Raw genomic sequence first — 23,291 nt, forward strand, 5'->3', positions numbered from 1 at the left:
AGAATCTCAGATTTTTGCCCGGAAAGTGTGAGGTTGACGTTCAACTTGTCTTTGATGCAAGGAGACCTACATCCTTACACTAGGAGAGTCAACTTTGATCAGAGACTGGATCAAGTGCTCTCAGACATCTGCGTGGAAGGAGCACAGTGGAAGAGGGATACCCAAGGCAAGCCCATTCAACTAAGAAGGCTTGACCTCAAGCCCGTGGCTAGAGGATGGTTGGAATTCATCCAACGCTCTATCATCCCCACTAGCAATCGGTCAAAAGTGACCCTTGAAAGAGCCATCATGATCCATTGCATCATGATTGGAAGTGAGGTGATCCCTCAATAACTGTACAAGATAGCTGAGAAGCCTTCCACCAAAGCAAGGTTGGTATTCCCACACCTCATCTGTCATCTATGTAATTTAGCTGGAATTGTTATAGAAGAAGATATCTCCATTGAAGAGAACAAGCCCATTACTAAGAAGAGGATGGAGCAAACTAGAGAGCATGCACATGAGCTTGTGTAGCCGCCTCAGCATGAGATCCCTGAGATGCCTCAAGGGATGTATTTTCCTCCTCAAAGTTATTGATCAATGGCATACTTCTATGGGAAAATTAAGCTCTAACATGAATCAGCTGAGGATGGAGCATCAAAAGCATTCCACCATCTTTAATGAAATTAGAGAAGATCTAAGGGCTATGAGGAAAGAACAACAAAGATAAAGGAGTGACATTGAAGAGATCAACCACTACATTGGATCCTCAAGAAGGAGTACTAGCCGACACCATTAAAGGTGGATTCGTTCTCTTAATCTCCTTTCCTTATGTAATTTTTTCTGTTTTCTGTTATGTTGTATTGTCTGTTCTCTTGTTCTTAATGCATGATCATTTCTATCTATGTCTTAAACCTATAAAATGTTTATGTCTCTCAACTTGATTAAAAGAAAATTTTATTTGAAAAGAATTGAGAGGTACATGAATTTCAAGTTTAAAATAAGAATGTTCAATTATTTTGATGTGGTGGCATTGCTTTTGTTTTCTGAATGTATGAATAAACAGTGCATATTTGAAGTTGAAATTAAGAATGTTAGCTCTTGAAAGAATGATAAAAAGGAAAAGTATTATTGGTAATTTGAAAAATCCAAAAATTGATTCTTGAAGTAAGAAAAACCAGCAAAATGAAAAAGAAAAAGCATGTTGCAAAAGGAAAAAAAATTATATATGCATGCGAAAAAAATAAAAAAAAATAAAAAACAGAAAAAGCCAATAGCTCTTTAAACCAAAAGGCAAGAGCAAAAAGCCAGTAACCCTTTAAACCAAAAGGCAAGGGTAAAAGGATCCAAGGCTTTGAGTATCAATGGTTAAGAGGGTCTATAAGGAATAAAATCCTAGCCTAAGCGGATCAACCAAGCTGTCCCTAAAATGCTTGTAGTGTGAATGTGTCAAGTGAAAAGCTTGAAACTAAGCAGTTAAAGTCGTGGTCCAAAACAAAAAGAGTATGCTTAAGAACTTTGGACACCTCTATCTGGGGATTCTAGCAAAGATGAATCACAATCCGAAAGGGTTCTCCCAGTTAAAGTGTCTATAGTATTTATGTATCCGGTGGTAATACTGGAAAATAAAGTGCTTAGGGTCATGGCCAAGACTCTAAAAGCTGTGTTCAAGAATAAAAAAGAAATAAACTAGAAGAGTCAATAATATCATCTGGATTCTAAGTTTCTAAAGAGACCAACATTTCTGAATTACAATGGATAGTGAGATGCCAAAACTATTCAGAAGCAAAAGGCTACTAAGTCCTACTCATCTAATTGAAACTGCGCTTCACTGGAAACTTTGAAATTTATTGTGTCTTACTTTTCTTTTTATCCTACTGTATTTTTAGATGCTTCGGGACAAGCAACAGTTTAAGTTTGGTGTTGTGATCAGCAGATATTTTATACGCTTTTTGGCATCGTTTTTATATAGGTTTTAGCATGTTTTGTTTAATTTTTATTAAGTTTTCATAGGTTTTAGTGTTAAATTCACATTTTTGGATTCTACTTTAAGTTTGTGTGTTTTTATGCAATTTTAGGTATTTTTTGGCTAAAATTGAGGAGCTGGAGCAAAAATCTGATTCAGAGACATAGAAAGCACTACAGATGCTGTCCGGATCTGACCTCCTTGCACTCGAAAGAGCTTTTCTATACCTACAGAAGTCCAAATGGAAAGTTCTTAACGGCTATAAAAAGCTGACTTCCAGGGCTTTCCAGAAATGTATAATAGTCTATACTTTTCTTCAGAATTGAAGGCCCAAAACTGGTGTGCAACATCAGCCTCCTGCCCCAGTCCAAGCGTCTAGTGCCCAAAGGAGAAGACCAGCGTCCAACGCCAGCCTCCTGTCCCTTTCCAGGCGTCCAGTGCCCAAAGAGAAGAGACCAGCGTCCAAACTCCCAAAGAGGACCCCCTAGCCAGCATTCAACGCCCTAGAGATCTCATAGCACATGGATCTCATCAAAGCTCAGCACAAACAGTCACCAAGTGTGCCCCAGAAATGGATTTTAGCACTAAAAAGACTGTTTTACCCTTGTTATGTAATCCTTTGTTGTTAATTTAGTATTTAAGGGATATTTTACATAATCTTTAGATACCTTTAAGCCGTATTTTCGTGTATCATTGTGTTTTCTATCAGTATGAGTTTCTAAACCTCCTAGGTTGAGGGGAGGAACCTTGTTGTGTTTTATGAATTAATAAAAGTGTTACTGTTTCTCTTCAATCCGTGTTTGATTCAATTCTAATATGTATCTTCGTTCTTCAACTTGATAAATGGGATGACCGATGACAATCATCTTCGTTCTTCATACTAAGACCGCGTGCCTGACAACGACCCGTGTTCTTCTTGGATTCGTGTGAATACGTGACTGGAAAGCATCGAACTGCCAGCTTGATTATACATCTCTTAGATGGATAATCCACGACTTCATTGGGGACTTCTCGAGACATCAGTTCAGCCGAGGTATGGGGAGATTAGGGTCTCTGTGGTAGAGGCTAGAACCCAAAGGCGCAGCATTCTCTGATCCGGAAGATTCGACTTGTTTGTGGCGTTTTGAGTAGGATTATTAAGGAGAATGGACTGCAGGAGCTTCACCCTCAATCAGAATGGATCCGCACTAAACTTGGGGTTCAGATCTGGAGGAGATTGGCGACCGTGACCGTACAACGTTAATCACATACAGCCTGCCATAGAAGAAATCATTCACAATTGAAGAAGACAGTAAGACCAGAGTTAATCCAGAAGGACAAAGCATCTCCAAGCCTTAACCATCTTCTTATCACTGGTTACATTCGAATTACAAAGTATTTTATACACTTTTATGCATTCAAATCCAATAACTCTTCTATCCACCTGACTAAGATCTGCAAGATAACCATAGCATGCTTCAAACCACAACTCTCGTAGGATCAACCCTGACTCGCTCAGGTATTACTTGGACGACTCAGTTGGTGCACGAATCGCCATGCTTTGTACAACTGAACCAACAAGTGCACTGGGTTGTCCAAGTAATACCTGAGTGAGTTAGGGTCAATCCCACGAGGATTGTGGTTTGAAGCAAGCTATGATTATCTTGCAAATCTTAGTCAGGTAGATAGAAGAATTGTTGGATTGAGGTTTAATTGCATTAAAAGGAATAAAGAAAAGTGTATAATTAGAATTCGGAAGTCGTGTACACTATAATAAGAAGGTGGTTAAGGCTTAGGGATGCTTTGTCCTTTTGGATTAACTCTGGTATTACTGTCTTTTTCAATTGTGAATGATTTCTTCTATGACAGGCTGTATGTGATTGACGCTGGTTTGAGCAACCGCCAATACTCTTCCAGATCTGAACCCTAGTGTTAGTGCGGATCCATTCTAATTGAGGGTGAAGCTCCTGCAGTTCATTCTCCTTTGTGATCCTACTCAAAATGCCACAAACAAGGTCAGATCTTTCGGATCAGAGAATGTTGCACCTTTGATTCTAGCCTCTACCACAGAGACCTTAATCTCCCCTGAAATCGGCTGAACTGGTGTCTCGAGAATTTTCCAACAAAGTCGTGGATTAGCCGTCTAAGAGATGTATAATCAAGATGGTGCTTCGTCATCGTCCGATGAAAGACGCACTCTGAACCCATGTAGAATGTGATAACCTTATGCCAGTTCAACACATTCATATTGATGAAGAACGAAGATACATCTTAGAATAGAGAATCGAACACAGATTAAAGAGAAACAGTAATACTTTTATTAATCCATAAAACTCAGCAGGGCTCCTCCCCTCAACCTAGGAGGTTTAGAAACTCATACTGATAGAAAATACAATGCTAAACAAAAATATGGCGTAAAAGTGGCCGAAGATCCTTAACAAAGAGTGATCTTCTACTTTAAATACTAAACTAATGACTAGTAAGGGTAAAACAGTTTTCTTAGTGCTAAAATCCACTTCTGAGGCCCACTTGGTGGGTGTTTGGACTGAGCTTTGATGAGATCCACGTGCTATGAGGCCTCTAAGGCATTGAACGCTGGTTAGGGGGTCCTCTTTGGGCGTTTGGACGCTGGTCTCTTCTCTTTGGACATTGGACGCCTGGAAGGGGATAGGAGGCTGGCGTTGGACGCCAGTTTTGGGCCTTCTAATATAAAGTAAAGTATGGAATATTATACATTGATGGAAAGCTATGGAAGTCAGCTTTCCATAGCCGTTGAGAACGCTTTATTTGGACTTCTTTAACTCTAGAAAAGCTCTTTCGAGTGCAAGGAGGTCAGATCCGGACAGTATTTGAAGTACTTTCTCTGTCTCTGAATCAGACTTTTACTCCAACTCCTCAATTTCAACCAGAAAATACATGAAATTGCATAAAAACACATAAAATCAAAGTAGAATATGAATTTAACACCAAAATCTATGAAAATATAATAAAAACTAAACAAAACATACTAAAAATTATGTGAAAATGATGCCAAAAAACGTATAAAATATTTGCTCATCACCAGTGCACTTTTTAGTACAGTTATACAAAGTGTGGAAATTCGTATACCAACTTCTTCCTGAAATCTCTCACCCATTCAAGAAAACAGAAAGAGAAAGTTGGATAATAAATTGAAAAATAAAGAAACCAAATTTATAACATTGGCTATAATCAAGTAACTGCTATTTTTGGTAAGAGTAATTATTTGCATGAATATTAGGATTGAACAATATAGTCAAGAGATGATTATTTTAAAAATGTATATCATCCACTCTCATTGATTCACCTACTCTCATTGATTCAGCTATTCTCTTTGAATAAAGCTTATTTATACTTTCTTAATTTTGTGAAGGGAAAAAAGATCTAAATCAAGTAATGCTTGTACAAAAAGATAAAATAAATGTGATGATTTATATACCTCTTCCAAATTCTTAAATTACATATCTCTAAATAAAAATGGTATTCAATTATTTTTTCTAATACTTAGAACTTGTCACGATTTTAACTTAATATTCCAAACACAAAAGAGAAATTTTTTATTTAAAGAGCCACATTATTTAAAATATTTTAATTTAGCTTCATGATTCATATAATATAGTATTATTCTAAAGAACACCTAATATTAGGACCTAAACACATTTTTTTATAAGAGAAATAAGTTTAGAATAAAATGTAATCAATATCCCATTTTCTAAGAAGGAAAACCCACATATTAAATAGGTTAAACGTATAAGTAGAAAATATCATCTCAAAGAGATCCAAACAAACTTGATTATTCTCAAACTTTATTTTTGTCTAATCAACAGCATGTAATTCATAATCCTGAAACACGAGAAATAAATTGCAATAAAATTATCGCACAATAATATAATGATAGACAACTAACAGGAGCAAACAATAAACTAATTAAGATTATTTATAACTAAATTGCTTCATGAAATTGTACTTCATAGCTTTCAGGGTTTAGCTTTTAGTTAACTAATTTTATTGTTTTCTTTATTCATCCAAATTTAAAATAATTGGATACATTCTCTAAACCAAAGAAAATATTTAAAAGGCATAATTGAGTATAATAATCACATTTAATAACCCACGACAATTATATAAGTCGGATATATATGAAGAGATTAATAAATTTTACTTAAAAATATAATTAGAGATATTTTTGTATGATTATGATAGATTTTAATATTGTTAGTTTGAGTTAAATTTTAAAGTAATGTTTGAAACTTACACTCAAGATTTAAATTGATTCTTGAAATTAATAATCACTCAAATTTGTCTCCAAAATTGTTATATAAAACATAATAATTTTTAAAATAATTTTCATTCATCTTTATCACTGGAGAAGACTAAAACAACGTTGTTGTTCATACCCTGGCCCAATAATAATGGCCCAGGACCAAAAGAAAGGCTTAGTCCAGAAGATTGAGTCTTACTACGCACCGACCTGGTGTCAAGAAGTCGGTGCTGACTACGATTTGTCTTAAAGAAGTCGGGCACGAGATTAGCTGGCAGATAAACACTCATTCAAATGAGTAACCGCCCCTAAAATCTCTCTAACCGCTTCATCAAGCCATATCTTAACCTCCCTAAGATAGTGGGACGGTTAACACCCAAAAGATATGGCACTACTCCAACGGTGGTTATTGGCTCACCACTATAAATACACTGACACCCCTCAGGTATCTCTAAGCCCAATACTCTCTAGACCTGCTAACACCCTTGCTAACTTAGGCATCGGAGTGTCTTTGCAGGTACCACCCCCCATTCACTCACGCACACAAGTCGGAAGGAGGCTCCAGCGTGCAAACCAGCTCAGAGACTACCGTCCGTAGACGATTGGGCCAACCAACGCCATCCATTCTATTAATCTCCGGTTACCCACCGTAACATTGGCGCCGTTGCCGGGGACCCGAGAGATCATCCATCGATGGCGGACAGATCCCACGAAGAAGGCCATGTGGAGACAAATTCTGAACAAGAGAATCTGGACACAGGCAATAACGATGTGGACTTCACCCTCCATCAGGAAATTGATAATCAACACAGGGAAGGCACCTCCGGAGTAAAGAACCCGAAGGTAAATTGCTCAGAAGGGCGCGAGTCAGAAAAAGAAGGACCACCCCATGTAACTGAACTCATGGAATTAGTCCACAGCCGCCTAGAGCAGTTAGAGCAGGAGCGAGAGCGGCAAAAGGAAACTGAAAAGAGCCTAAAAGAGGAGATGGAACGACGAAAAGAGTTAGAAAGAAAGCTCTTAAAGTTAGAATCCTCCCTCAAAGGCCGCAATTCTTGTGATGAACAAGAAGAGCCACCCTTAGGTGGGGAGGATCCCTTCAGCGAGGACATAATGAGGGCTAAAGTTCCGAGGAACTTCAAAAGCCCTGATATGGACCTCTATGACGGAACCACGGATCCAAAGCATCACCTGAGCAACTTTAAAAGTCGGATGTACCTAGCTGATGCTTCCGACGCTACGCGATGCAAAGCCTTCCCGACCACTCTATCTAAAGCAGCGATGAAGTGGTTCGATAGCCTCCCCCCGAGGTCGGTTACCAGTTTCGAAGACCTCTCAAGGAAGTTTCTGATGAGGTTCTCAATCCAGAAAGACAAGGTGAAACATGCACCGAGCCTCCTGGGAATAAAATAGGAGGTCGGAGAATCTTTACGAGCCTATATGGAAAGGTTCAACAAAGCATGTTTGGAAATTCAAGACCTGCCCACTGAGGCAGTAATAATGGGGTTAGTCAATGGACTTAGAGAAGGTCCCTTCTCGCAGTCCATATCCAAAAGACACCCCATCTTCTTGAGTGATGTACAGGAAAGAGCTGAAAAGTACATCAACATGGAGAAAAACGCCAAATTAAGAGACCTGAGTTGGCGACCTGGGCCCCCTCCCTCAACAAAAGAGAGGGAAAGGGAAACCAAGAAAAAGGAAGAACTCGGTCTCGAAAGGCCAAGAAAATATCACTCTTATACTCCTCTGAAAGTTTCTATAGTGGACGTATACAGAGAGATTTGTAACACTGAGAGATTGCCACCCCCTAGACCCATTAAAAATAAAAAAGGGGGGAGCCGCAACGATTATTGCGAGTACCATAAAATATATGGTCACTCCACAAACGACTGCTACGACCTTAAAAATGTGATAGAAAAGCTGGCTAGAGAAGGTCGGCTTGATAGATATCTCATAGAAAGGTCAGACGGTCATGGAAAGAGAAAGCGAGATGATATGGATAGAAGAGACCCACCACCGCAGACTCCGGAGAGACATATCCATATGATCTCAGGAGGGTTCGCGGGAGGGGGACTTACCAAATCCTCTCGCAAAAGACATCTCAAAAGAGTCTACCAGGTCAGGGAAGAGTCACCCGACCTCCCTACCATCTCATTCACTAAAGAAGATGGGCAAGGAATAATCCCTGGACACGATGATCCAGTAGTAATAACTATGATCCTGGCAAATGCCCATCTCCACAGAACCGTAGTAGACCAAGGAAGTTCGGCGGACATTCTTTTTAAGCCCGCTTTTGACAAACTAGGGTTGGATGAGAAAGAATTAAGAGCCTACCCCGACACCTTGTATGGATTAGGTGACACGCTAATAAAATCACTGGGATTTTTACCCCTCCACACCACTTTTGGAAAAGGGGAAAAATCAAAGACTCTGAGTATAGACTTCATAGTCATAGATGTGGGGTCAGCATATAATGCTTTAATCGGCAGAGCTACCCTTAATCGACTCGGAGCAGTGGTATCCACTTCCCACCTCTGCATGAAATTCCCGACCTCAGCGGGAATAGCAACGGTAAGGGGAGATCAAAAGTTGGCAAGGAAATACTACAATGAAAGCCTAAATCTGAGAGAAAAGGGCAGAGAAGTTCACACGATAGAGCTCGGTGGCGCAAGGGCCAGAGAAGAGCTGCGACCACAACCGGGAGGAAAAACCGAGGAGATACAGGTCGGTGAAGAGGAAGGGAAAAATACTCATATAGGAGCAAACCTAGGGGAAACCCTAAAACAAGGATTGACTAAGCTCCTAAGAGATAACTCCGACCTCTTTGCCTGGAAGGCCTCAGACATGTCTGGGATAGACCCCGAGCTCATGTCCCACAAACTCTCGGTTTATCCGGGATCCCGACCTGTACAGCAAAGAAGACGCAAGCTCGGCCCAGAACGAGCCCTAATAGTAGAAGAACAAGTACAGGCACTCCTGGAAGCTGGCTTCATCAGAGAAGTCAAGTACCCAACATGGCTAGCCAATGTAGTGCTAGTCAAAAAACAGAATGGCAAATGGAGAATGTGTGTCGACTATACCGACTTAAATAAGGCATGTCCCAAGGACCCTTATCCCCTGCCAAGTATTGATACCCTAGTGGACTCCAGCTCGGGATACCAATACTTATCATTTATGGACGCCTACTTGGGATATAATCAAATCCCGATGTATGAGCCCGACCAGGAGAAAACATCATTCATCACACCCAGAGCTAATTTCTGCTACGTGGTCATGCCATTCGGATTGAAGAATGCAGGAGCCACATATCAAAGGTTGATGAATAAAGTGTTTTCCCCTCACTTGGGGAGTCTAATGGAAGTATATGTCGACGACATACTGGTAAAGACCAAGAAAGAAGTCGACCTCTTGTCAGACCTCTCGCAAGTCTTTGACACCATAAGGCTGCACGGGATGAGACTAAATCCCGCAAAGTGCGCCTTCGCGGTAGAGGCAGGAAAGTTTCTAGGATTTATGCTAACACAAAGAGGGATCGAAGCCAATCCCGATAAGTGTAGAGCCATCCTAGAAATGAAAAGTCCGACTTGTTTGAGGGAAGTCCAGCAGCTGAATGGCCGACTTGCGGCCCTCTCCAGATTTTTGGCAGGATCGGCACTAAAATCCCTTCCACTATTCTCCTTATTAAGAAAGGGATGCCAGTTCGAATGGACTCCTGAATGCGAGGAGGCGTTCCAGGAGTTCAAAAAGTTTCTAAGCCAACCTCCTATTCTGACCCGACCAGTAGCTGGAAAAGACCTCGTCCTGTACTTATCCGTAGCAGACAAGGCTGTCTCATCAGCCCTGATAATAAAAGATGAGGTCGGACAACATCCAGTCTATTTCATCAGTAAGGTTCTACAAGGCCCTGAGCTAAGGTACCACAAACTAGAAAAGTTTGCCTACTCTTTAGTAATAGCCTCACGAAGGCTACGACCTTACTTTCAGGCTCACACAATAAGAGTCCGTACGAACCAACCCATGAAGCAAATCCTCTAGAAGACGGATGTTGCAGGGAGAATGGTTCAATGGGCAATAGAGCTCTCCGAGTTTGACTTAAGATATGAAACTCGGACGGCGATCAAAGCCCAATGCCTCGCCGACTTCGTTGCAGAATACGCAGGGGATCAGGAGGAAAAACCAACTACATGGGAACTCTATGTAGACGGATCCTCCAACAAAACAGGAAGCGGCACAGGCATAATATTGGTAGATGAAAGAGGAACCCAGATAGAGGTTTCTCTAAAATTTGAATTCCCAGCTTCAAATAATCAGGCAAAATATGAAGCCTTGATTGCTGGGCTAAAACTAGCAGAAGAAGTCGGTGCTACAAAGGTGATGATATACATCGACTCGCAAGTGGTGACCTCCCAGATAAGTGGAGAGTATCAGGCAAAGGACCCAAATATGAAGAAGTACTTGGAGAAAACTTTGGAGCACCTCGGGCGCTTTACAGAAACCGAGGTCAAACATATAACTCGGGATCTAAACAGCAGAGCGGACGCCCTATCCAAGTTAGCAAGTACCAAACCAGGAGGGAACAACAGAAGCCTGATCCAAGAAACCCTCCAGGAACCTTCAGTAATAAAAATAGAAGACAAACAAGAAGTACTTGAGGTAGTCGGTTTAAACCTCGGATGGATGAACCCATTAGTCGAATACATAAAATTCGACATCCTCCCTAAAGAGGAGAAAGAAGCTAAAAAGATCCGAAGGGAAGCACAACATTACACCTTGGTGAAAAATATCCTCTACAGAAGGGGGATATCAACACCATTGTTAAAGTGTGTACCGACCTCAAGAACCACCGAGATACTGGAGGAGGTACATAGTGGGATCTGCGGAAATCATCTCGGGGCAAGGTCGCTAGCCAGGAAAGTAATCCGAGCTGGATTCTATTGGCCGGCCTTGCAGAAAGATGCCACAGAATTTGTGAGAAAGTGCCAACCATGTCAGATGCATGCAAATTTCCACGTGGCTCCCCCAGAAGAGCTCATCAGTATCACTTCTCCATGGCCTTTTGCAAAATGGGGAATGGATTTGTTAGGTCCTTTTCCCCAAGCGCCAGGACAAGTCAAATACCTGATCGTGGGGATAGATTACTTCACAAAGTGGATAGAAGCAGAACCATTGGCCACCATCACCGCTCAAAGAAGTCGGAAGTTCCTCTACAAAAATATCATCACAAGATATGGGATACCTTATTCCATTACTACAGATAATGGGACCCAATTCACCGACGCTACCTTCAGAAGCCTAGTAGCCAGTATGAAAATCAAACATCAGTTCACCTCGGTGGAGCACCCACAAGCCAATGGGCAAGCCGAGGCAGCCAATAAAGTCATACTGGCAGGGCTAAAGAAGAGATTGCAGGAAGCAAAAGGAGCCTGGGCTGAAGAGCTCCCTCAAGTGCTATGGGCTTACAGGACAACCCCCCAATCCGCCACGGGAGAAACACCTTTCCCACTAGTTTATGGCGTAGAAGCCATGATACCAATAGAAATCAATGAGCAAAGCCCAAAGGTAATTCTCCATGACGAGGTCGGAAACATACGGGGACACAAAGAGGAGCTCGACTTGCTCCCCGAAGTCCGAGAAGATGCCCAGATAAGAGAAGCAGCATTAAAACAAAGTATGACTACAAGGTACAACAAAAAAGTCATTCGAAGAACATTTGCCCCGGATGACTTGGTCTTAATCAGAAACGACATTGGAGTCAACAAATCAGGAGAAGGAAAGCTCGCCGCAAATTGGAAGGGACCATACAAAGTCAATGAAGTTTTAGGAAAAGGTTATTATAAAGTAACCGACCTGAACGGCACTGAGTTCCCAAGGTCGTGGCATGCTTGTAATATGAAAAGGTACTACAGTTAAAAGCGAACTCTACTCCCTGATGTACTCTTTTCCCAACTTCATGATTTTTTCCCAAAATTAAAGGGTTTTTCTGGAGAAGGGTTTTTAACGAGGCATCATAGTATAGGCTAAGGGAAGATAGGCTATTAAAACCCTTAGTAGCAAGAAGGTACCTCCCCAATTAATAAAGATCTTTTCTCATCTACAATATCTCTTATAAATTCCTTTCTATTTTTCTAAGTCTTTCTACGAAACGCGCCGACTTAAGCTCGACAAAGCGTGAAAATCCCATGAACCGACCTAGATGGTCGTCAGGATAAAACGACGAGGTACAAGTCGGTGTAAAGAGGTTATATGAGTTGATCGTAAAAAACTCGGGAACAATCCGACTTTTAAGTCGAAACGAGAACCCGAGTAGAAAAGCTCGGAAATACTCCGACCCGTAAATCGGAGTGAAGAACCGAGTAGAAGAAAAATGCATCGCAAAAATAACCTAAGTAATAAAAACTCACTAAAGCAAAGTTGAGTACAAGGGATGATAAAAAGAGATTGAAAAACCTAGAAAAAAGTTTAAAGGCTGCCCCAAAAGTCCTTAAACAAAAGGCTCAGAAAAACAAACAAGCCAAAGGTTTTTAGAAAAGATCAAGGGGACTTCGAAAAATCAAAAAAGCATATACGCATAAAGGTAACTTAAACCCTTATCCAAAAAAGGGCATTTATTTTGCTAAGTTAACCCTTGTTAAAAAAGGGTACTTATAAAATATTTTGTTTACGGCCTTAAAAGGCCAAAAGAAATCGTTTAACCAACCAACAACATATAAAGAGTTTAAAAAAGGGGGGACTCACAGGCCGAGCCCCCATATAGCCATAAAAAAGTTATTTTTGCAGAGGAGTAGACGGATCACCACCACCAGAGTCAGGAAGAGCGCCACCAGAGTCAGGAAGAGAGGCGACCACATGAGATGAAGAGGAAATCGGAGGAACAACTGAAGAACTCGGAGCGTCCTTAGAACGAGGAGGGGACTCAATGATCCTCTGCCCCCGAGTCTTCAATTCTGACTCGGAAACGATTACGGGGCAGGAGGATCCACGATAGCACCATCAATAACAACTTTGTCAGGATGTAAAGGAGAAAGATCCAAGTCGGGAGCAATAACTCTGACTTGCTCCAGGAAGATCCTCCAAGACTCCTCGGCACCATCAGCGATAGAGTCCTCCAACTCGGCATACGCATTTCGAGAGTTCAGCAAATCCTTCTTCACAGACACAAGATCTTGAAATAAACTCTGATAACTCTCCTGTGCTGTCTTCCTCAAACTCGCCTCCATATTGCATTGAGCCCGCAACTTACTCTCCTTCTCCCGAAGGCTATCTCTCTCCGCCCTCAGCTTGGTGACCTCCTCCTTCAACTCCCTCTCATGCTCCTGGTAAGAAAGAAGCCTCCCCTCCAGCTCCTCAACCTTCGAGGTTACCCCCAAAGAGCTGAGAGGAGTCTTCTCAAAAATATCCAAAAGCTTGCCACAAACACCCGCCGCCCTAAAACTTTTCTCAGCCAGAGTGGTGAGGTGGTTTCGAACAGAAACATCATCCATACTTATATGAGGATAGATGTTCTTTCGGACGAATGCAAGAGCATCCGCCTTAACCCCACCATCAAAAGAAGAGCCAGACTCTAAAGTCTTGCGCTTCTTCTTCTCTGGCTCAGAAAGAAGTCGGGCGGAGGGGAGCGGCCGAGATAAGGCTGAAGAAGAAATCACAATGGGCTGAGAGGGAGTCCCCACGTTTTGAGGAGGAGGAGGAGGAGGAGGAGGAGGATGAGAGATGATTGCCCTAGCACCACCAGCCCTGGCCCGGGACTTTGCCTTAGCCTCCTGAACTCTCTGGTAAGATTCCTGAGCATTCTTCCTTGCCATGTCTGCAAAAGAAATAATTAGCAAAAATAACAAGTCGGCGAAACTCAAGTCGACAGATACAAATTGAAAATAAGAAATGCATATACTACCTAGTTGCGACCGAACAAAGGTCGGCGACCCCTGGAGGAATTTCCTAGTGTCCAAGTATGGGGCCCTCCCCCACACTTCTCGGAAAAACCCCACAATGGCCGCCTCCACCTCGTCCAGGTCGTCCAGACCGTACTTCTCACAAGGGGAGACCTCCAACCAATAGAGGGGAAAGCGAGGGGAAGAATTCTCATCCAGGAAAAAGGTGGTGACCCTCTACAGCTTGCACTTTGAAAAAATAATTTTTGAAGTCGTGGAAGGACTCGTCAAAAAGGGTGAAAATTCTCCGACCTTGTATGGCTCGGAAAGACAGCCATTGCTGCTTGTTGTTTAGCCCACTAAAGGGCTTAGTCATGTGGAAAAGAAAAAAGAAAATCCTCAAAGAGGTCGGAAAGTCCAAAGCGTGACTAATAAATTGATAAATTTTCAGAAAACCCCAAGAATTGGGGTGAAGTTGGGTAGGGGCAACTCGACAGTGGTGCAAAACGGATATTTCGAAATCCGAAAAAGGAAGAAAAACACCCAAACGGGTGATCATACATTCATACATAAAGAAAAAATGAGGGGCCGCCTCATTGGCCCTCCCAAAACAAACCCGGTCTTCCGGACCCGGGATTACCAACTCATATTTTGGCTCGTCCTCCTCCGAAGTACAAATCCTGTGGTGAGTACGAAGATGAGTAATAAACTCGGCGTCGACCAAGGGTTCCTCCCCTAGGACCGTGACATCAACCCACTGAGAAAGAACATCTACGGAAGCCATTTCTTTTTTTATAAAAGGTGACAAAAACCTACAAAAGAAAAAAGAAAAGAAAAATCAAAAAACACGGTCTCTAAAGGGAGGAGATACGGAGCCAAAATTTACAAACCAACCTATCTCCCACAAAATAAAAGCATGCAAACAAAGCATGTCATGAAAGAAGAAAAGCTAACCTTTATCCAAAAGTGAAGGTTGAAAGAAGCAGAAGTCTCCAAACGCAAGAACGCAACACGAACGAAGAAAGAAGAAATTTGAAAGATTGCAGAAACGGAAAAATGAAAGAGAAGAAAAGTATTTATAAACATGCTAAGGGGCATAATGGTAAAAACAGAGCAGTCATTAATGAGAGTGCACCGTTACCAAAGCCATCAATCCCTAAGTGCATCCCTAACGGACACAACGCTTGAATAGACGTAACTGTCAGAAACAAAAGGTCACGAAAATCACGTCGGTTTAAAAACCCGTATTTCCTCCAAGAAAGTCGGCTACGAACCCGAGTTAAATACTTGAACCCAAGCCCTAAAGAAATCTTGGGCTCAAGTAGGGGCACTGTTCATATCCTGGCCCAATAATAAAGGCCCAGGACCAAAAGAAAGGCTTAGTCCAGAAGATTGAGCCTTACTACGCATCGACCAGGTGTCAAGAAGTCGGTGCTGACTACGATTTGTCTTAAAGAAGTCGGGCACAAGATTAGCTGGCAGATAAACACTCATTCAAATGAGTAACCGCCCCTAAAATCTCTCTAACCGCTTCATCAAGCCATATCTTAACCTCCCTAAGATAGTGGGACGGTTAACACCCAAAAGATATGGCACTACTCCAACGGTGGTTATTGGCTCACCACTATAAATACACTGACACCCCTCAGGTATCTCTAAGCCCAATACTCTCTAGACCTGCTAACACCCTTGCTAACTTAGGCGTCGGAGTGTCTTTGCAGGTACCACCCCCCATTCACTCACGCACACAAGTCGGAAGGAGGCTCCAGCGTGCAAACCAGCTCGGAGACTACCGTCCGTAGACAATTGGGCCAACCAACGCCATCCATTCTTTTAATCTCCGGTTACTCTCCGTAACAGTTGTTTTATATTTATTAAAAGAAAAAATAGACAAAAGTACACTCGAATTTTTACATAAAGTATAGATGTACTTCTCAATTTTTTAATGAGTCATTTACACACATGAATATAAAACTTCATTGTCAATTCTACCCTTCCGTGGCTTGAGTAAATTTTTCGACGGTGGTGGAAGCCAGGTGTCACAGTATTGTATGATATGGCTAATTTGAGATGACATGGTGAAAAATAAGAATATTCATTATGAAATTTGTTGAAATAAACATAAGAAAAAGGAATAATGAAATCATTGTTCATCCTCTTCTTTCTCTAATTTCTTCGAACCATATGAACCCTAACACACGGTGTAAACCTTTCATTGGTTTTGATGACACATTCTTAAAGGGCTTTTATGGAGGACAGCTACTCACTACAACAAGTCAAGATGCGAACAACCAGATTTTTCCAATTGCTTATGCCGTGGTGGATTCAGAGATAACTGAAAATGGTTTTTGGAGCATTTACACAATGACTTGGGCAACTACAAGATTCATGGTTGGAACTTCATTAGTGACCAACAAAAGGTATGCAGTTAGTTGTTGTTAACATGGTTGAAACTTCAATTGTATTAAAGACTGACATATTAATTGAACAGGGTCTGATTCCGGCTATGCTACAAGTTATGCTTGAAGTTCATTATAGCTTCTGTGCTATGTATATTTGGAATAATTTCACAAAGAAATAGAAAGACAAACAACTCAAAGGGGCAGTGTGGGAGTGTTGTCGAGCCGTGGAAGAATGATCTGAAGCAGTGGAAGAAAATCAGCTACTGAAACCATGGCTGCAAGTCAAAATTAGTTGCTTTGGACAAAGGAGTTTTTTGGTTTTGGTGTTCTCATTTGGACCTGCAAATTTTTTATTGGAGTTTAAAAAATTGTTGTTATCATTTCCTGTGTGGCTGTGTTAGAGTTTATATGGTTCGAAAAAATTAGAAAAGAAGAAATTAGAGAAGGAAGAGAATGAACAGTAATTTCATTATTCTTTTTTTATATTTATTTCAACAAATTTCATAATAAATATTTTTATTTTTTACGGTGTCAGTTTGAATTAGCCACATCATACAATACCGTGCCATCTGACCTCTACTACTGCCGAAAAATTTACTCAGGCCATGAAAGGGTAGAATTGACAACAAAATTTTATATTCATGTGTGCAAATGAATTATTAAAAAATTGAAGAATACATCTGTCTACCGTGTGAAAATTGAGTATACTTTTGTCTATTTTTACGTAAAAAAAACCCGAGCCTCCTTTCCCCCGGTCCGAGCCGTTTTCCCTTTCTCTTTCCCTTCCCTTCCCCTGCCCCTCGATCTTCACAGCGCTCGCGAATTTGGAGTCGACATTAATGGAATCCAGGGGCAGCTCCGGCGATGAGTTAACCGCTATCCTCTCCTCGCTAAAGCGGAGCCCCTTCTCCTTGGCGGTGAAGTCCGCATTCACAATGTTGACAATTGAATTTGATATTGTGCAGCTCTAAGTCTCTAACACCACCTCAGGAGCAACCATGGGAGCATTCACTGCAGTTGCTGACAGCTCCCCCCTCAGTGGTCCAACAACAGCCTCTGCTATCTCGATTGCTACACCCTCCTGTGCCTCTTTTGTGCTGGCTCCCAGATGAGGCGTCACCATTACGTTCTCGTGTTTCACTAGCTTGCTATCTTTGGTGGGGGATCCTCCGCGAAGACGTCGAGTGCGGCCTGGGCAACTGTTCTGGGCTTCTGGCATCAAGGGCTTTGACCAAGGCATCTTCATCGATTACACCACCTCTAGCAACATTGATGATGCGGACTCCTTTCATCTTTGCAAAAGTGGCGTCGTTGAAGATCTTCTTAGTAGTTGCGGTAAGCGACATGTGCAGAGAGATGAAGTCTGCGGCGGCGATGGCCATATCAAATGACACCAATTCCACCCCAACAGCACGGGCCCTATTTGCCGGGGCATAAGGATCATGTGCAATCACATTCATTCCCAACCCTTTCGCTTGCCTCGCCACCTCAAACCCAACTTTTCCAAACCCCATCACTGCTAACGTCTTCCCAACCATCAATACTCCCACATACTCGTTTCTTTGCCATTTCCCTACACATGCAGCACATACACATAACTATACATATTTGCATGATTATGAACAACAATGGAAGGTAAAGCAACAGAATGGATAGATGGATACCGGCTTTGATGGAGGCGTCAGCCTGGGGAACGTTCCTCGCCATGGCAGCAAGGAGAGCAATGCCATGCTCAGTAGCCACAATGATGTTGGCGGTGGGGGCGTTGACTACAAGGCAGCCGTACTCGGTTGCAGCTTGAAGATCGACATTGTCAATGCCGACACCTGCTCTGCCGACAACCTTTAGCCTTCCTTCGGAAGCTTCGAAGACCTGCCTTGTCACCTTGGGAAAGGGAAGTGTGTTTTTCTTTTTTCTTTTTTAATAAATATAAAACGATGTTGTTTTAGTCTTTTCCAATTAAAAGGATGGACGAAAATTATTTTAGGAGCTATTATGAATTGTAGAGGATAATTTTGAGGACAAATTTAAATAATTATTAATTTCAAAAATTATTTTAAGGCTCAAATATAAGTTTAGGGACTACTTTAAAATTTAACTCTATTGGTTTATTATCATCTGGTTATTTGAATGACTCTGTTAGGTTATTATGCCTATTATTGTATGATTATTAGACTTTGAATGCTTATAAGCAATTTTTCTGTTAGTTTATTATCATATGGTTATTTGAATGACTCTCTTAGGTTATTATGCATATTATTGTATATTATATTAGACTTTGAATGCTTATAACCAATTTTTCTGTGTGAATGTAGTGGATTGCATAAAGTTTGCCTAAAGCTAATACGAACACTATAACTAATTTCATGCAATTAGCCTAAAGTTTGGGTGAAATTCATTAAATTTGTTGAAATTTACCTAAGACTTTGGCAAATTTCAACTAAAAAAAAAAATCCAAAATACAAAAAGAATCCTTTGATTTTTGAATATTAGCAATCTGTTCCGAGTTTCAGGTGTAACATTTCATTTATTCGCCGAAAAAGCAAGTATTTCTTAACGAGGTTATTTGGAGGTGAGGGATCAAAGTTGAAGCGATGTTACCATAGTAGAACTGGATATAATAAATTCGTAAGAGCACAAAATGATCGGTCAAAAACTATTTAAATAACCAAAATTTTGGTATAAAATTGAAAACAAGAAAACGAAATTAGAAATTTAAAAGATCTCAACAAATGTCCTTAATTTTGTCAAGTTCAATCCAACTAGATCCAGGTACTTTCTTTACACCTTTTTGCTCCATTAGTTGTCTCAAAGTCATTACACCATCCCAATTTCTTAACTCTGCAAACATGTTAGACAACAATAAATAGGTTGATGGATACTTGTATTCTTTCAACATGGCATGCTCTGCTGCAAGTTTTCCAGTTTCTAAATCCCCATGAATTTGACATGCACTAAGGAGTGTTTGCCAAACTAGCACACCTGGTTCAAATGGCATTCTTTGGATCAACTCTTTAGCTTCTTTAGTGAGTCCAGCTCTTCCTAAGATATTCACCATACAAGCATAATGGTCTTCTCCAGGGAGGATTCCATGGTCTTTGGTCATTGAGAACAAGTACTTCCACCCTTCATCAACAAACCCACCTTGACAACAAGCATAGAGAACACAAATGAAGGTGATATAGTTTGGCTCTATATTCTGTGTCTTCTTCATTTCTTCAAAAACTTGAAGTGCTTCTCTAGCTTGGCCATTCTGTGCACATGCCATTATCATTGTTGTCCATGAGATCACAGAACGAGAATTCATCGACTGGAAAGTATCCCATGAACTATCCATGCATCCGCTTTTTGCATACATATCAAGAAGTGCATTATCCACGCAGACATCAATGTCGATTCCAAGTTTAATCCTCAAGCCATGGATTTGTTTCCCTCCCTTCAGTGAAGCCAAACTTGCACAAGCATTGAGGGCAGTTGCCAAGGTGAATTCATTTGGCATTACACCCACTCTCATCATCTGTGTAATAACTGAAAGTGCCTTTCTTGGTTCGCCACACTGTAAACATCCGATCGCAATCTGGGACCAAGAGCAAACATCTTTCTTCGGCATCTCATCCAGAAGTCTAAAACCTTCCACCAACTTTTCACATTTTATATACATATCAGCTAAAGAGTTCCCAACACAAATGTCATCACCATAACCACTTTTCACAAGTAGGCCATGAACTTGCACTCCCATTTCAAGATGAGCTAGAGAAGCCAATCCGGCAAGGATGCAAGAAAATGTGAAGTTATCAGGCTTTATATTGTTATGGTTCATACGACACCAAAATCTAGGAATCTCCTCCCAAGAATATTGCAAGTAACCTGCCATCAATGTATTCCATGACACGATATCCTTGTCTGTCCTTGCATCAAAAGCTTGCAATGCTTCTGCCAATTTGCCATGCCTCACCAAGGCTGCCAAAAAGGCATTCAACAAGAAGACATTAGACTCAAGTCCTGACCGAACGATCAACGAGTGAATCTGGTAAGCACAGGTTATATTCTCGGTTAACGAGCATGCCTGCAGGGTGCTAACAAACGTGAACTCATTTGGCTTTGTGAGTCCCTCATGGTGCATACGGCTGAACAAAGAAAGAGCTTCCGAAGCATAGCTGTCTCGGACTAAACCTGCCATAACAGCAGACCAGGAAACCACATTCCTGTGAGGCATTTCGTCAAACACTCTGCGTCCAGAAGGAAGGTCTCCAATTTTAACATACATGTTAAGCAAATGGTTTTGAAGAAAAAGTGTTATAGGAAGACATCCTTTGATGAACCTGGCATGAATTGCTCTTCCACCGTGCAAGTTCCAATCTTTCGCATATCCACGCAACAGATTCGAGTAGGTATTCTCCCCTGTGTCCATGGTGTGGCAGTTTCTCATTACAAAACATGCCCAAAACTGAAGTGGCAAAGAACATGTTTGTGTTTTTTTTAACAGCTAGTGCAAATGCAAATGGGCATCAGGAGGAGCAGTCTCACAAGCCCGCAGAAGAAACAGTGGAAAGAGTTGATTTAGAGAGTGCTGTTACAGAGGATGGTGAACCTGCTGAGCCAAAGAATGATTCAGAGACTGGTGTTCATGGTGTGGTTTGGTTCTGTTTTTTAAGAGAAAAAGTCATCCAATCCAACTTTATATGAATTCTTCAATTGGTTTGGTTCAGTTTCTCGGTTTTCCAATTAATTCGAAAAAGTAACTTGTCCTACTTATATCCGGTATCCTAATAACTTGTCCTATGATATTTTCAACAAAAAAATATGCAACAAAAATAACACGTTTAATTTCACACAGTCATAACATAAAATCATTCAACACAATAACTAACAAAAGTCTTGATACAAGAAGTTCGACGACAAAAGAAATTACAATACAACAATTAAAGTCATGAAAGGTTCAACAATCAACACAACAAAAGATAAAAACTAGTTTCTCTTAATTTTTCCAACAAAAGGCAGCCAGCCACCTTTTGATCTTCTCCAGCAAAAGAGCAGAACATCTTTAAGCAAATAAACATCTTTAAGAAAAATTAGCACCAATTATTTAGAATTTATAATCAAATAATCAAAACTAACCAACAGATTAGTAGTGACCACTGACCACTGAATTTGCAAACAGAATCACAGAACAAAAGCAGAAATTTGAAAAACAGAACAAAAAACAGAATTTGAAACTTACAAAGAGCAAAAAAAATTAAAGTGATAAATATTTAGTTTGTTCGGTTTTCAATTTGTTAAGTTATTGATTTTTTTTTCAGTTGTTCGATTTTGTTCGGTTTTAAAACATCGCTAGACTTCGTATAAGTCAGACAAAAAACTCATCCAAGTAGCTTTCATTAATAGAGCAAAGAAGGCTCAAAACATAATAGCACTTGGATGATATTGATACCCCAATAATTCTAGAAGCTTTTTCTTAATATAACAGAACTGGATTCGAACAAAACAACATAAGCGCAACAGAGACTCAAAGAAAACAATTGACTACATTTTGTCCTTATTGGCACATAAAATAACAAGATGGGAAATCACAATAACAATAAATTAGGACCAGTAACACCAACAAATTTTACTCAAAACAAAAAATTAGGACCATCAACAACATATTAGGAGCAGCAACACAAATCAACAAAAATTCAGATACAACTATCACTCTATCAGTGATCTAACCCAAAATCTGTTCTCAAACAACAACAAATTATACTAAAAAATTTTCAACAACAAAAAAACAAAAAATTAGGAATTATTATCAAATAAAAAATTAGGACCAGCAACAACAAATTAGGGCCAGTGACAACAACAAATTTTACTCTAAAAATTGGTGAATATACTGACCTCCGAATAAAACATTGTTGAGTTGCAGGAGAGGGCTTGAACTTCTGCTATTGCCCAGCGAGGAGAGGACTGCTCGGTGACGGCCTACTGCGACGACGCGAACTGCTGCCACATCCCAAAAAGATGCGGTTGCTTGGTGACAGCGAGGGCTTCTTGGCAACAGAGAGGGCTGCTCGGTTTACCGCGACGGCTGGCGCTCTCTGCTACGGCTGCGCGGAGAAGAGCGCTGCGGTTGGGACTTGCGACGGCACGATGAGAGCGAAGACGAAGGCTCCCCTGCTCCTGCGTGAGAAGGATGGAGGAGAAGGAATGGTCGAATAGAGGATGGACTGCTCAGTGCTCACTCTCTCAGAGCATACGTCGAGGAGGAGGATGGGAATTCAGAACAAAAAAAATGACGGAGGGAGGCGCAGAGTGACTTACTTAAGGTTAGGGCCAGAGTTTTGTTTCTACTTTCTAGGTTAAAAGGCAAAATAGCACAAGTCCTGTCGCTACATGGTAGTCTTCGGTTCGGTTTGGTTCGATTAGATTTTATTTTTATCGAATAAATCGAAAATCGAACCAAATCGGCCATCAAAAAGGAAAAAACAATTTTGCAGTTTTTAATTTTGGTTGTTGTAAATTTTGGTTATTTTTTTAATAATTTGTTTGTCTTTGTTGTTCTGTATGCCAAAATTTAGATTTACATATAACACTTTTATTTATTTTTTATCTCAAAAAATACAGGAAATGAAACGACTTATGATTGGCATATTAAAGGATATGAATTATAAATTATTATAAAAAATTTTCATTTTCATGAGAAAAATAGTTATGAGTTTTTAATAATTTGTAAGTGATGTCGGTTAATAAAAAAATATTTATTTATGCGAATTAAGTTTAGTCAAAGAAGATCAAGAGAAGAAAATAAAGTATATACTTTTGTAATTATATAATTTATATAG

The 23,291-nt window shown here is 40.6% G+C and overlaps 1 protein-coding gene and 1 pseudogene across 3 annotated transcripts; both read right to left on the reverse strand.

Annotated features, from left to right (window-relative positions):
* Positions 1–12,968: 12,968 nt before the first annotated feature.
* On the reverse strand, positions 12,969–18,415 carry LOC130939988 (D-3-phosphoglycerate dehydrogenase 2, chloroplastic-like; annotated as a pseudogene).
* Positions 18,416–19,091: 676 nt separating this feature from the next.
* LOC130941688 (putative pentatricopeptide repeat-containing protein At3g15130) lies at positions 19,092–22,770 on the reverse strand. 3 transcript variants are annotated; one of them, XM_057870259.1, is made up of 3 exons: positions 22,348–22,770; positions 20,796–21,064; positions 19,093–20,646 (listed from the first exon to the last, which is right to left on the reverse strand). In XM_057870259.1, exons 2-3 carry the CDS (start codon positions 20,839–20,841, stop codon positions 19,199–19,201), a joined length of 1,494 nt encoding a protein of 497 aa, XP_057726242.1. In that variant the 5' UTR covers positions 20,842–21,064; positions 22,348–22,770; the 3' UTR covers positions 19,093–19,198. The 3 variants fall into 3 exon arrangements, with proteins under 3 accessions (XP_057726241.1, XP_057726242.1, XP_057726240.1); XM_057870258.1 differs by lacking the exon at positions 22,348–22,770 and having other exon boundaries at positions 19,092–20,702; positions 20,796–22,296; XM_057870257.1 differs by having other exon boundaries at positions 19,093–21,067.
* Between the last annotated feature and the right edge of the window lie 521 nt (positions 22,771–23,291).

The sequence above is a fragment of the Arachis stenosperma genome, chromosome 7 (assembly GCF_014773155.1).
Source record: "Arachis stenosperma cultivar V10309 chromosome 7, arast.V10309.gnm1.PFL2, whole genome shotgun sequence".
In the NCBI taxonomy this organism is placed as follows: Eukaryota; Viridiplantae; Streptophyta; class Magnoliopsida; order Fabales; family Fabaceae; genus Arachis; species Arachis stenosperma.

Coding starts and splice junctions, on each gene's coding strand:
- LOC130941688 (XM_057870257.1), bottom strand. CDS start 20,902: ATGAGAAACTGCCACACCATGGACACAGGGGAGAATACCTACTCGAAT.